General features: G+C 35.7%; 1 protein-coding gene across 2 annotated transcripts in view; it reads left to right on the top strand.

Moving 5' to 3' along the window:
• Window positions 1–6,303: 6,303 nt before the first annotated feature.
• The window catches only part of LOC131159648 (solanesyl-diphosphate synthase 1, mitochondrial), an 83,859-nt gene continuing 74,020 nt past the window's right edge, over window positions 6,304–16,142 (top strand). Inside the window, exons 1-3 of one of the 2 annotated variants that reach the window (XM_058114705.1) lie at window positions 6,304–6,408; window positions 6,642–6,833; window positions 6,980–7,117. In XM_058114705.1, the coding sequence (XP_057970688.1) occupies window positions 6,983–7,117 (135 nt within the window). In that variant the 5' untranslated portion in view covers window positions 6,304–6,408; window positions 6,642–6,833; window positions 6,980–6,982. The remainder of the gene's footprint in view (window positions 6,409–6,641; window positions 6,834–6,979; window positions 7,118–16,142) is intronic. The other variant, XM_058114704.1, reaches the window with a different exon arrangement.

The following is a 16,142-nucleotide window of genomic DNA, read 5'->3' as shown; positions in this document are numbered from 1 at the left end:
ATTTGTGATGACCCAAAAATATATATATATATGATTAAAGTACAATAATAATAAAATAATAGTCATTAAGTTAATATCAATACAGAAGTGTTTTTCTATAGGATCCTTGATTCCATGTTTGATGCCTAAGAAAGACCTTGTCTTAGCGAGTGCTCAGAGACCATTGCGGCTCAGTCGCTCCCTGGAGGTCGGCCTGGTCAAAATGGAATTTCATAGGATAAACAGGATAGACACTATTTGTACACGTAAATAAGTATATATACATAAAATAGTGTTTTGACAGACATAATTTGTCGAAATACATAATAAGATAATAATAATATAGGTATCATATGTGGGGCCCACAAGACTATGTGGGGTCCACATGAGTCCCGGAGCCACAAGACACTGTTTATATACGTAAATAAGTACATAAAATAATGTTTTAACTGATATAATTTGTAAAAATATATGATAAAATAATAATAATATAGGTATCCTATGCGGGGCCCACAAGACTGTGTGGGGCCCACATGAGTCCCGAAGCCGTATGGAGGTTTTCACAAGTCTCAAAGCTATGTAGGATGCATAAAATCGTATAAGAGTTATTCGAGTTACGTAGGATCCATTCGGGTCTCGAAGTTGTGTGGGGCCCACAAGACCATGTGGGGCCCACATGAGTTTTTAAAATTTAAATTTAATTCTTGTTCAAAAATAAATAATAAAATAAATAAATACTTAAAATAGTTTATAAGTAATAACAATGATAATAATAATGACAATAATGATTAAGAAAAATAATAAAATAATAAAATAATTAATTAACTAATTGATTAATTAATTAGGTAAGTAGTTAATTAAAAATTTATTTAATGGGAATGGTGGCAAGCACTCCCACATGGCCTCCATCCCCATCCCATACTCAACCCATACCTTGCCCATCCCTTGCCCATTCTTTAATTTTAAAAAATTATAGTTTCACCCATCTCCCCACACTTTTATAAATTCTATTTCTTCCCCAAAATTTTCCTATAAATAAGGAGCTTTCAACCTTCATTTTTCACAACAATTTTCTAAGGAAGAGAAGGATTAGTGAGTGAAAGAATTTGTGGTGGAGTGAGAATTTTGAGTAAGTTCTCACTCACCCACTCTTTCCGATCTCATATCTTAAAGATAGTTATTGTGTTCGTAGCATACGGTAAAAGAAGAAGGTAAGTAAATTTTGATTATGTTAGTTTCTTTTTATTTTAAATTCATACCCGAGTTTATTTTGTACGTAAATTTTAATTATGTTACTTAGTTCCACAAAATTTCCATGAGTTTATTTTTACGCAAATTTAATTATACCAGTTCTATCTTTAATATACTTGTATCTATTTTTGGGTTAAGAAATGTTCCAATCCCCTCGGGTAAATTTTCAGCATTTCTTTCTATTCAAAAATAAAATTATATATATACACAAAAATTGTGTGGCATGAGTTTATTTGTACGTTGCATTTTTATGAAAATATGAGTAAAGATGAGATTTTCGCGATATTATTTTTAAATTTCATAAATTATAATAAGATGATTTTAAACCCCCTTATGGCAACGAAAGTTCAAAGTTACAGATGCTCGGTACCGCAGCTTAAAGTTTATACGGATCAGAGTGCACCCACACTGTTTACAGAGTGGTTATTTATGTTAGTGGATTTCTCCTGAGTGCACACCTAGTTCCGGACCAGGACTTAATAAGGAAAATCTCACTTAAAGTTTACGTACGTTGATTTAGTTTGGTCGGCCAGCCAGCTAAGTCCAGTCTTCGGACCGCACAACCCAGTCATGGGGGTAAACATGACTTACGGCAAACAGGCCTAAGGGTGGTTTTTACAATATATGTTTATACATATTTAATTACGTGTACAAAGTTACTGATGATTTGAAGGGAAAGTGTAAGTTTACGTGAAAAGGATCATTTTGGTGCTTAAATGACGATCTAAGGAAAACGTATAAGGAAAAGTATATGTATGTTTATCATTAAATATTTTAACAGTTTTAAAGTTAAAAGTTTAATTTAACAGTTATAGTATATGATTGTAAAAATTTACTGTTAAAATTGATGACAAAAGTTTTATGCAGGAATTTTTAAATTTATGTTTATTCTAAAAGCAGTCTTGAAGTTATAGTATTAAATATTATTTTACGAAATTCTTTAAAAGCTCATTTTGGCCACACACTAATAATAATCTTATTTACTTACTGAGCGTCGTCTCACCCCAATCATATTTTATTTCAGATAACTCTGAAGGACATGTCGGAAATCAGGCTTAGCAAGCATGCGGGTGGGGATTAGAAAAATAAAGATTTACTTAGAAACATTAGTATGATTTCAGATATTTACGTTTGTGTAATTTTCTTCTTTTGAAATAAGTGATTGTAACATGAATAATTAGCGCTCTGGTGTAATAAAAATTGAGCTTATTTGCTTCCGCTGTAAATCAGTAGTAAAAAGTTAATATCCCAGGCCCCTCGGGGTCGGGGTGTTACACGATTGATATTGATGCTTCTATATATCTTTCACCTATCCCCCCCCCCTCCATATTCTATTTTTCTAGGATTAGACTAGAGCATTAAATAGTTTGAAGGAAGAAGGAAAGAGCTTGTGATAGAGGGCCAAATTAAACAACTACGTACATGATGCTGCCAAAAACCAATAGTACCATCTCTTGGTTGTCCTAATCACTAGCATTGGCATCTTCCCCAACGCCCACAATTTCTTACACATATCCCTCATCACTAAATTACTCAGTTGCATTTACTACTAGGGTGCCAACAACCTCAAGTATGTAACTTGTGAGTTTTGGTGTAATCCCAAGAGGGGAGATGAATTGGATATTTAAAAATCTAGGTCAACTTTTAGCCTATTTTTAAAACACAACCACTCAAGTCTAGGGTTAATCAAACAATCACGAGACTATAAGTATTTAAACATACAAGTGTGGAAAATTAAATAAGAGTAGGGATAGAGAAAACAAACACTAAGATTTTTACAAGGTTCAGCTATTGCCACCTACTTTCTCACCTCAAGACAACCGCTAGAGGATTTCCATTAACGACTCCTTCAACCAAGGCGGAGCCACCTCATACAACACTCCTTCACTCAGGCAGAGATACTCGTTACAACACTTCTTGTAGGTAGAGCGACCTCTCCCAACGATATGTTCTCGTTTAGCACGGTTCAAAACCCAAACCGCAAAAATATAGATAAATGTTTTGTGTACAATGAAATGTTTCTTCAAAAGTTAGTTAGTACAAAGAAAAACTTAATGCACTCTCACAAGATAAGAATGAGGCTCAATAGAGTTTGGGTATTTCTCTTAACATTTTTTTTTTTTTGCAATAAATGAGAGTAGATAATCTTTGATGTAAAAGAAGTATGTGTAATAAATGCTTCAAAGATTCAAGAGTAATAAATGATTTCTCCAAAAATGATTTTGAAAATAAAGAGTACAAGAAGTTAGGGTTTTTCTCCCAAAAGGATTTTTGCAAATAAAAGAGTAGGAGAGCTTTGATTTGAGAAAATGAGTACAATAAATGCCCAACAATGTAAGAGTATTGAATGATATTGGCAAAAGTGTCTCCAAGTGTTTTGGTATTTATAGGCAAATACATAATATGACCGTTGTATGACTATTTGTCATTATAATAATAATAATATATTTTGAATTTTATAGCTGTTTTCTACTCAAAATAGCCTTAACCCGAGAGTTCCGATCAACTGACCCAAGGACGGTTTTCCTTTTAGCGCGATTAGGTCTGCCAAGCTGATGATTCGGTCTGCCGGATCATCCTTACATGAATTTCGGTCGACCGGCTTACGATCCGATCGACGAGCCCTTTAGAAAATTGAGTTTCAGTCAAGTTTCAACTTCAAAATCATTTCAACTCTTTTGTATTTGTTTATCATTTTTAATACAAAGGTTTTCCATGAAATCTTGAGTTACTAGGGTCAATCTGTGGTCATCATTGAGCTTCATATTAGATCAAATAAGACATACACTTACAATCAAATCTAAATATATAACAACTGAAAAAAATACGAGTCTTCACTCTGTGCTCTTCAATTTGCCATGGAATGAGTTACGTGATGTGTACTTTGAGTGTCTCTTAGCTTCCGCATTGCATTGACTATTTGTGCCTTCTAAAAATAAATCTGTTCATATACTAAATGCACAAATGAGATGCTTATGATTTGTCATTATCAAAATGGGATAGTACTAAAAAAATCAACATAACTCTTCTTCTAATATATCTGCCTTCATTAGCTACAATGCTTTGTGCGACATCATTGCCGACCATCTATTCTTTGGCCAACTCAACAACAAAATGGGAAGGATAAGGATATATGACACGATCCTCATACTTATGGTCATTTTCTAAGTTGCCTCCGATCTCTCCTTCATCCACGAATATAAAGGCGTGATGGCCATTCTATACTTTTTTTGATTTGAAAATGTATTTTCTTTGTGCACTATAGGCTTTTACTTGCTTAAGGTACACTCTTAATTGTACATATATGATATATTTTTCATTTTTTACCTATCAAATATAACTTTGCACCGCAATGAGATAATTGTACTTGTGATTTCCACTGCCAATCCACCTCCTTATAGCTTCACTAATCGAATGATTTTCATTTGTGTGTAGAGGTCTCCTTTATCACGTATTGACATGTGCAATTTTGTGTTTGTATTTTGTTTTGGCCCTTGGTACTTTATAGAGATGCATGAGTTGGAACTATTCATAGATTATATTATTTTTAATTTTTTTTTTTCAAAGCTCTATGTGCTTTATTCCTTTAATTTCTTAATTTTGTAAGTAATTAGGAGAACTAGAAAAGTAATCACTCTTGGTATTCTCAGTGGACACCTGCCATTTTGACCAACATAATTTTTATTTATTTTTTCTATTGTTGCATATTGTGTTTTCATGTATAACTACTGTCAAGGATATCTATGCATCTCAATTCCTCATAGAAAGTATCTCATAAAGAGCAACAAAAGTCATTTCTTAACTAATTCATGATATTTTTAGGTTAATTCGTATTTAGTTGAGGGTCAATGATATTTGTGCATCTCAATTCCTCATAAAAAGTATCTTACAAAGAGCAGCAAAAGTCGTCTCTTAACTAGTTTATGATATTTTTAGGTTAATTCGTATTTATTCTTTTCGTAAATTGCATGCAGTCATGCTTGCTGCAAAGTTGGTTTCATATAAGACTAAAAAGATTAAAAAGAAAAGAAACGAACGTTATGTTAGATATACCCTTAATATTGTATCATTAAAGTTTTGTAGTATATAATATGATTATTTATGGCTTTGTTCTTTTTTTTTTTCGGCTAAGTTTATTACTAAAGGAGTGGATTTCCTTACTTTTCATCCTAATCAAGAATATTGGGGTATTTTTTCTCCACTAATTTGCTTGCATTAATCATGAATATTGTTTCTTGGCTTTATCTTTTTGACTTTTGTGTTAATTTTTTCTCATAAGCATATTTTTTCTCTTGGCAATTTTATTAAATGTATTGTTTTTTATAAAAAAGTTAAGGGTTCATTTAGTTGTGGATTTTTTTTATTTTTCCCTTTCATTTTTCTAGAAAATTACATAAAAGTTCGCTAATTTTTTAAATTTTACAATATTTATATGAAATAATTGAATAATAACCACTTGCTTTGGAAATGATTTTTATTTTTCATTTCTAATTTTTTAAATAATTGTAAAAATGCTATATTAGTTTTCAATTTATAAATTTTATTTAGAAAATTTAGAAAATATTTTTATTATTTTCTAAATTTCTAATCTTTACTTTGCTTTTGGAGTATGAAATTTGGATCTAACACTTTAACTTGTGTGAATTATATATTGGATTTATTCCAAACCGATACAAAATTAAATTCAAGCCTTAAAATCCATGATGCCTTGATAGCACCTCATATAATTTTTTTTATCTAAATACTTTAAAATCTAGAAATAAAAAGTAAAATACTATCTTGCTCATTTAAACAACTTTTTATGTTTTTACTTTTTAATACAAATATTTTAGAGCTAAAAAATAAGTTAAAATTTTTATAACTCTTTGAAAATTTTAAAATAAAAAATATTATTTGTCATGACATCATAATATATGGTAAAGAATAATATTTCTTTCTTGCCCAAATTTTTATGTAAACCTAAATTCACACATCAATCTTGTTATTCATCTAAAAATGAAAATTTTCTTACTAAAACGTAATTTTCTACGCACTGTGGCAATGCGCACTGCCCACCACGATCACGACGACAATATTTCCTGAAGCATGTAAATAGCTTGAGGTTGGGATAGCGTCGCAATCTATATCGATCTACATTGTTCCGCATCTGAGATCTACATCATTTCGCATTTGATTGAGGTGCATCGCTTATGGTTATCCGCTTTGCTCCCAATAATTCCAAACACCCTATTTTTCTTATAATTTGTAATGATTTATTTCTAACATGACATTTAAACTTTATTAGTTGAGAGTAGATTTAAATATAGAAATCCGTAAAGATAATTAGCCAGGTTTTTGATATAAAAAAATCATATATTTATAGTTAATTTTAAAATTTAATATTAATAGCAATCATGCGAAGAAAATCGCAGAGAAAAACAGTGCGCTGCAAGTTGGGGCAAATTGAAGATGCTACACGGTTTTATTATGAGCTCGCCTTCATCCTTCGGCGGCAGTTGCCCATGCTTGCGTGCTTAGTGTGCGCTTGATGCGGAGGCGACTCACTCTCGCTCTTCATTTTGTGGTTGACTCCGTGTGTGGTTGATCGCAAACGTCCTACCAGGGTGAGTGAGCAGCCATCCTTGCGCGTTTGAGGATGCTGGATACTGCTGCATTCTGTTCTACAATATCGTCATGATGCTTTCGCTCTCCAACCTCTATGAAACCTGCTCAATGCTCTCCCTCTTGACCTTTTCTTTTTCTTCCGCAGGATATGTTACTTTATCGGGGGTTTTCTCGGAATTCGAGAAGTATCTTGAACCGATGCCAGTGGGTTCTCCTTCCTCTGCAACATCACCATTCAATTCTTTCGAGCACTGTTCGCTCTCCCCCTGACCCTACTCGGAAGGTAATTTTTTTTTTGCTAATTTGATTTTTTTCCCATTATTCTTGGTGTTTGATTCGTGAGAAAGCTCAAAAAGCGAAGAGAAGAAAATAACAATTTTTTATGGGCAAGTAAAAAATATTTCATATATAGGATTTCAAATGCTTTGAAGACCGCCGTTGACCAGTAGTTTTTTTTTTCTTCGGAGCCAAACATACTAGCTATCAGTTCTTGCATTCGGGGCAATGTAAATTTGGTTAGTTTTGAGGTACTGGTGCTGTTTTTACTATTGTTGAAGAAGGGTAAATGAGTGAGATTGTAGGAATTTGTTGGTGTGAACCAGTTATTTGGGCCATGCTAAGTTGCAAACTCATTTATATTTTTGGCTTGGGCATTGAGTATATATTTTAGGTAGTGAAGTGTTAGAATCAGGGTTGCAGAATGCGTGTATGAGCTAAATGAAATGTGTGGAAGACAACATGGGAGAACAAGCATTTCCTTATTTAGGGTTTATGATTCTAAGAGATTTTATAGGAGTTGAGTAGTTCAAATTCGGGTTCAAATTATAAGGGTTTATCCCTTGTGTGAGGACATAAAGTCCTGCATCAAATTGTTGAGTTAGGGAAAAGGTTATGAGGCATGGAAACAGATGGGGGATTCAAGCTACCGTGTGATGGCAGGAAAGATGAGAGTTCCTATTTGTGATGTTGGGAAGTTAATGGAAATGATTGGTTCTTGGGTTGAGGGATTGTCTTTGCTCCTATGCACTGGTTTGGGTATGGGGTTAGCTTGAGCAGATTCCTTTTAGTTCTGCTCAGCAAAATGGAGGGGGGAAATTGTTCCCTGAAGAGACAACCACGTTTGATTGATTATGATGGGCTTGAAAATGGTGAAGTCCAAGCGAATTAAATCTTTAGTACACTCAAGAAAACTCTAGGCTTTATTGTTACTTGTTAGCCATTTTTAGGTTATGATGCTGATAATTGGGGGTGTATTTGGGTGATGTCGACATAATGGAATACTTGAAATTGATTCGACTAGAAAGGTTCATGCTTGAAGCTCAACTCAAAATCAATCTTATAATTGTTGAATTTAAGCTCAACTTGAGTACTAGTTCTTAAAACTCGAGTTTGACTTGATTAAACTCAATTTGGTTGTAAAATAATATTAATACGTGTATATATGTATAATATATGACTTGTATAATATAAAAATAATAAAATAACATCACTTGATTAATTTCATGAGTGGTATTAAGAAAGTTGAACTTGATTCATCAAGCTAGTTGGATTTGTTGGCTTCATGATTTTTTCTCTTTTTTGTTCTTAGTTTTTTATTTTTGGTTTGTCCTAGGAGATGTCTTATGTTCCCTCTTTGTAAATTCTTTCTCTATTTAATGAAAATTTCTTTTGCTATCCATAAAAAAAAAAAAGCTACTTGGGTGGCTCAACTCGAGTTTGAGCTTGAAAATCGGCAAGCCAAGTTAAGGTAGAGGGCAAGTCAAGCTTGAGTATCTTGCCAATCAACTCAACTACTCACATATGCCCTTTTGATAACTTTGATACTGATATCTCTTTTATTGAAATAGCGATGGGGCTATAGCTGTAACAGAGGATGACTAGGTCTCCGTAATCTTTGCAAGGTTGGTGTTGACCATTGAAAGGAATCTGCTAATAGGCCGATGTTCAACCCAATGTCATCTGATACAACCTAGTCCATTCCACTCCATTTTCTTCACACACCAATCCTCATGGAAAGATTAGTGACATCTTGATGTAGGACAGGAAAGGGTGGCCTAGTCCTATGGTTCAACCCTCACAAGCACATAGACTCAATACACTTTAAATTAAGAATTTAATTATCCGAACATAAACACAATAAACTAGAGGACATTTCACATGTTTTGGGATTTTGAAAAGGTGTATGATGTTGTTATGAAATAAGTCCCAAGAGTTCTTTCACAAAGAAATCAAGTTATATGCAACAAAGATGTTATTCAAAATTTCAAGAATTTAAGTTCTATTGTTAGCAAGCAATATTCCCACAATTGATTTTAAACTAGCAAGTATCAATATTGAAGTCTAATGATTCAAATGTGGTATTCATGCATGGAATTTCAGATTTCTAGCAAAGGCTTACAATATAAAGTAAGGGTTCAAATAAGTGCTGAATTTACCAATAATACAATGGATGACTTGACGATATTCTACACAAGTTAGTCCATGCCTTAAGTTCTTCGTACAAGCTTTGAAATACCAACGAATGCAGCAATGCAATGGAGTGATGGTGGCCGTGTGGGGATATGAAGGTGCTGGCTGTGTGGGTGTATTTAGGTGGAGGTCGTGAGAGTGAGGGAGGGAGGATATGGAAATGGAGTTGCTGGATAGGTTAGTGGTCTCTCACCACCTGATCTCCGAAGAGAATAACGTAGCCTCTCACTACACAATCACAAGGATTGGACAAAGCTAACGAGCTTTAACAAAGGAATTTCCTTTCAATATCAATATTCAAACTTTTCTCTCTACATAGTTCTTACAATGAAGGGGTATATATAGCTAGCATGGGGGGATAAAACATTAATAAGCTTAGCTAGCATGGGGGGACAAAGACATTAAACAACTAACAATTCCCACACAAGCATGAGAGACAAAATAAATACAACACAACTCTCAACACTCCAACTTACAAGACTCACAATTTTCTAACACATTAAAGACTCCTATTTTCTAGACACAATAAATAATAAGCACACACTTGCAAGCTTGGTTGTCTTGCAATAATACAAAATAAAAATGTAAGTCAAAGGGGTGGCTCAAGCCGTGGGGGGCCCACAAGATCATGTGGGGGCCCACATGGGTCTTGATCTTGATTTGCTTCGGCATCTCTACTCGGGTCTTTCTCGCACTGAAAAATCTTCAAAACAAGTCTTCAAATAATCCATTCAAAATCTACAAACAATTATGAACCGATGTGGACAATTGAAGGTCGTCCACGTGTCATCATGTTAGCAAAGGAAATGTGGACATCGAGAGGCCGTCTATGTGTCACAACATCTGAAAATGACATAAGTAGGGCATGCTAATCCCCATCATCTCTCTCGGGCCCAAAAAAATTCTTCTCTAAAGAATCAAAGGTGAAGTACTGGGAGTAACATTCCGGGTTAAGATGAAGGAGGTCTTCCTTAAGATTCCAGCTCCTTTCAAGAAGTGGCTCACCTCTCCACTTGACCAAGTACTTCCGATATGATCCTGCTTGTGTGAACTTTGTCTTGTCATCTAAGATTACATCAAGGTTCTTGGGCATGGGTAGGGGTAGAGGTAAAGGCAATTTTGGTTTTTCAGGTTCAAGAGGAGTGGGTCTTTTGTAGGGTTAGAATTTGAAGGTTCTACAAAAGAAGATGCTACAAGAAATGGGGTTAGATTTTCAACATTAAAAACATTGCTTATGCTAAAATCAACAAGAATATTAAGCATGTAAGCATTAGAATCAGTTTTCTTTAAAATTTTGAAATGATCCATCTTGTTAGCCTGAAACTTCCTCACCTTTCCTACACGAATTTGCTCAAGACGAATACAGACCATAACCATGTCACCCTTTAAAAATTCTTTCAACATGCAATGTATATCAGCACAAGATTTATGATGTTCAAAATTCAAATTAACCTTCATTCTTATTTCAGAGTGTAGATTGTGTATATGCTTTGCAAAAACATCAGTTAGCTCACTTACTCTAGACTTAAGTGGTAGTGGAATAAGATATACAAGCTTCCTAAGACTATATCCTGTGATAACCTGAAATGGGCTGAGTATTGTGGTCATATCCACTGAACTACTGAATGAAAAATTGACCATAGGAAGGCATAAATCCCAAGCTAGGATATTCTCAATTACCTTACCTCTCAATAGGTCCCTAAGGCTCCTATTCACTACTTTAACTTGCCAATTAGTCTGCGGATGATATGCACTAAAATACGAGCCTAACATAGTCCACAAGGCTTTCAAGCAGTAACCTATAAGCTCTACATCTCTATTGGAAACAATGGTTTTGAGAAACCTATTTTCGATGACAATCTTGCTGGTACCTCTATTATCGATGCATGTGCTCATAGTGTTATCTTCCTGGGGATTAGGGAAAGTAGGGCAGGCAAGTGGACCTAAACTTTTTCTGAACAAAGTCATGTTTTTTCAATTCATTCACTTGTTTCAGCTTCTCATGTTCTATTGGGTTCACTCTATGATGTGGTAAATCAGGCATAGATGAACAAGGAACAAGGTCAGTGACATGTTGATTGTCTCTCATGGGAGATGACTCACTATGTGGCTTAGAGATGAGATCCTTAAACTTAGAAGGTAGGGATGATACTTCTAGTGGTGTTTCCTTCTCAGGAAGGGGTATTTCAGTCTCCTTAGTAACAACCACATTCACTTCCTGTGTATCTTGACTTTCTTGCTCACACAGCTTTTTACTTGTGGTGTTCAAGGATTCACCACTAGTTTCTCTCTTTTCCTTCTTATTTTTCTCACCATCTTCCCTATCAAGCGCCAAGTTCCTGGTGGGACATTGTTTGGAAAAGTGTCTTTGTTTATGGCACCTGAAGTACACTGCACTGCTAGAACTCTGGTGAGAGGATCCAGTCATGGGTGCTTTTCCTTTGTCCATAGGGTGTTGGACTATGGAATTACTCCCTTGGGAGGTGACTTGACCTAATTGCGCTGGTCGAGACTTGTCATAACTCTGTATCTTTTGAGAGTATGACTCATTTGAAGAGGTATCAAACCATTTTCCCATGGGTCCTTTAGTCATTTGCTCAATGTCATGAGCTAAATTATAGGCCTGTTCAAGGGACTCCATGTGATGGGGAAACAGTTTTCTCCTTAGTTCAGACTTTAATTTTAAGCGAAATTGGGAGATCTGTTGAGTAACAGTCTCATAGTCACCACATCTTATGGACAACTCATCGAATTGACTCATGTATTCTAAAACAGTCATGCTACCTTGACACAAGCTGTAAAGCTGATCTATAAGGTGCTCTCTATAACTAAGGGGTGCATACTTCTCCCTTAACCTATCCTTCATTAGATCCCAATGATCAATGGGACCTTGCTTCCTGCCTCTCGACATTCATCCAATGGTGCTTGGCTTGCCCTGTTAACTTCATTTTTGCAAACTTAACCCAATGAGGGTTAGTCATCTTACACCAATCAAAATAGGAATCCATCCTAGTCACCAATCTTGGAAGGCTTTAGGAGCCATCTGCCTATCATAGGTTGGGGCTTCTATCCTCATTACATCCTTGTAAGGATCTCGATGGTCTCTTCGGTAAGATCTCCTAACATGAAGGTCATCAACGTCATAGTCCTCATCATTCCAATGTTGGGCATAGGGCTCATGACATAGTGGTCTCCTAGCAAAGTCATCTTGACGATTCACTCGCCTTTGTGGAAGGAGGGGAGGTCTTTCTCTAGGAGGCATAGGTGGTTCTCTTTCGTCATTAATCCTACAACCTCGGTAAGGATTCCTAACTTGAGCAGACATCCTAGGGGTTGGAGAAGGATTTGGACACACTAGGGAAACCCTTGGAATGGTGTTTGGTCACACAAAGTAGGGTCAAGTGTAAACCTAATCAAACTAAGTTCCAAATATCCAAAATTCAGACTATAGGTGGGTCTGTTCTGGGAAAAATCTTGCGGCTGTTTCAGTCTGAAACTAAAATCCTGCAAGCTAAGGAAATAGGACTTTGAGGGTTTGGCCTATTCTGACCTAGGCTCTGATACCAAGATGATGTAGGATGGGTAAGGGTGGCCTAGTCCTACGGTTTCAACCCTCACACAAGCACATTTGCTCAAGGCACTTTGATTTAAGAACTCAATTAACTAAACATAAACACAATAAATCTAGCTTCATTTCACACTGTTGAATTTTTAAACGGTGTATGATGTTGTTTAGAAATAAATCTGAAGAGTTGTCTCACAAAGGAATCAAGGTATATGCAACAAATATGTTATTCAAAATTTCAAGAATTTAAGTTCTATTGTTAGCAAGCAATATTCCCACTATTGATTTTAAACTAGCAAATATCAATGTTGCAATCTATGGATTCAAAGGGCTTATCAAATATCGAATTTCATATTTCCAGCAAAGGCTTCAATATAAGCAAGGGTTTACAATACATAGCAAGGATTCAAACACAAGTACTAAAATTACCAAGAGAATTGTTTGGATGACTTGACGTTGTTCAACACAAGTCTTAGACCATGCCAGAAAATTCTTTGGAACAAGCTTTAAAACACTGAGACAAATGCAGCAATGTAATGGAGGGGAAGTGGAACTGCTGTAAGTATGTAGTGATCCAAATGAATGCTGAATTTACCAATCAAAATGATGGTTTACTTGACAATATTCTACACAAAATAGAAGTCTCCTGAAGTCCTTCGTGCAAACTTTGAAATGTAATATGTATGCTGCAATGTAATGGTGGATTGTTGGCCTTGGGTGTAACTTGGTGGTGGCCGTGTGGGTGACGGAGGGAAGTCGTGAAAGTGGATAGGGATGGAGTCGCTGATAGAATGGTGGTCTCTCACCACCTGATCTTTGAGGAGAACAACGTAGCTTCTCACTACACAATCACATGGATTGGACAAAGCTTAATAAGCTTCACAAAGGAAAAACCTTTATAACTCAATAACAATACTTTTCTCTCTACATAGTGCTTACAATGAAGGGGTATACATAGCTAGCAATGGGGGACAAAGCATTAATAAACTTAGCTAGCATGGGGGGACAAAGACATTAAACAACTAACAATTCCCACACAAGCATGGGAGACAAAATAAATACAACACAACTCTCAACACTCCAACTTACAAGACTCACAAGTATGGACTCAAGTAGGGAAGGAAAATTTTTAAAAATAGACAATGCTTTACAGTTTTATGTTGAGGATTCTCAGAATTGTTCTGTCTGACTTAGAGAAAGGAGGAAATCATTTTCAAAAAGACAAAGAAAGAAATAGGAGGATATTTCAGAAGTGGACAGTGAGGATGATAGTGATTTTTGCGTGTGATAGTGGTCTACTGTTGGATGAGATTTGTGAAAAATTCAGATTATATTTCCGACTCTTATGATGCTCTTGGGGATATATATCCTATCTGCTCCCTTCTTCGCTTAAAGGTTTGGAGTATGTTTCTATCTTTGAGAAGGGGGGACTAATCAACGTAGGGGTGGGTTATCATCTACTTTGATGGAGGAGATTAGTGTGCAGGATGCTGGTGCTAAAAAAAATTGGATCATCTGTGAATGTGGCTGGTTTATCTTTGGAGGGAATGAAATTCGTTTGGATGGGGCTTAAAACAAAAGCGACTAATGGTCAGTGGGAACTTGCAAGATTACAGAGCTTTATCAATTGCAGAGGAAAGGGCTTAAAGAGGGGTTTTCCATATTATGGTTTATTGTTTTGTCTTGTTTTTTGATAACAAAAGAAATATCATTAATGGGGAAAGGATTTACAAGGAGGGAGACTGAGAAATCTCCTAAAAAAATCTGGAAATCAACCAGAAAAAAACTAAAACAACAAAAATCAAACTAACCTGTTCTTCCAATCCCTATTTAAATCCTGAAAACTAGCTTCCCTGAAAATTCCAACACAGCATGAAGAAGTCAAACCCTGAATCTGTTTCTACGCCAAAGCCAGATTCAACTTCATCTCAGAAAAAACAAGCGCGTTATGTTCCAACCATAGACTCCATAAAACTGCTTACTTACTACACTTGCACAAAGCTGCCCTTCCCACCATAGATCCCTATAAAACTGCATACTTTCTACACTTCCACAAAGCTGCCCTATCCTTCCTTCTTCCAAAGCCAGCGGAAGAGATGACTAACAAATCTTCCACTGAACAGGGGAAAACCCAACTCTCTTCCATAATACCAAACAATTTATTCCAAATCCTCCATGCGAAGTCACAATGCAAAAAGAGATGGGAGGCTGCTTTGGAATTCCTATAATAGAGCATGCAAGCACATGGAGAGAGAGCCTTCAAAGGTCTCCTAATCTGGAGCAAGTTATTGGTATTAATTTTGATAGCACAACCAGCCGAGTAAACTCTTTTATTTTTGGGGGAACTTTATCCTTCCAAATAATAAGATAAAGACGAAAGGGGAGTTGAATATGTCAAAAATTGCAAGAATGATTTACAAGAGAACACCCCCGAATGATTCAGACACCAAGAATGAACACCCCCATACCCAAATATAAGTTGCAGTGATTCAAAACAAATAAAAAGGAAGACAACTCCACCATCTCCCTATCCTTTAGAGGTCTCTTGAAATGGAGATTCCAAGAGACTGGAAGGCTACTCATGTTGTCCACAAAAAAAGAAATAACTTTGTTCAGCTCATAGCACAATCTAAAAAGACGAGGAAAAGAAGTGGAAAAAGAAATGTTCTTGAGCCATAGGTCTTTCCAAAAACGAATACGGGAACCCCTTTCCAATTCAAATTTGGTGTGAAGGGTGATTATAAAGTAAATCTAGGAAATAGAAGTCCACACTTTCCTCAAAGAACATCTAAAACTAGCATTGGTATCCCACCTATTCTCATCCAACCCAAACATACTATGTCTAATTCTATGCCACAAGGAATTATCTTCTAAAGGGAAGCACCATAACCATTTAGCTAAAAGAGAGGTGTTTTTAGACACCAAGTTGCCAAGACCCAACACCCCCCCTCCATTTTAGACCTACAAATCTCCGCCCAACTCACTTAATGGTCCCTATGACTCACCACACCAGACAATAAAAAATCTCTTATTATTCTTTGAAGCTTACTAGCGATTCTTGTTGGAATTTTAGAAGTAGATAAGAAATACATTGGAATGCTAGAAAGACAAGCTTGGATAAATGTAATTCTACTCCTAAAAGAAAAAAAAGGCACCCTTCCAACGGTCTAATCTCTTCGTAACTCTTTCCACTACCAGATTCCAAAAATCTTCTCCTTTAGGATTCCCTCCCAATGGAACCCCTAAATAAGTTAGTGGCCAATCCAATAAATCA

The sequence above is a fragment of the Malania oleifera genome, chromosome 7, assembly GCF_029873635.1.
Source record: "Malania oleifera isolate guangnan ecotype guangnan chromosome 7, ASM2987363v1, whole genome shotgun sequence".
NCBI classification, from domain to species: Eukaryota; Viridiplantae; Streptophyta; class Magnoliopsida; order Santalales; family Ximeniaceae; genus Malania; species Malania oleifera.
The sequence above is the reverse complement of the archived record's forward strand: the minus strand, read 5'-3'. Positions and strand labels throughout refer to the sequence as shown.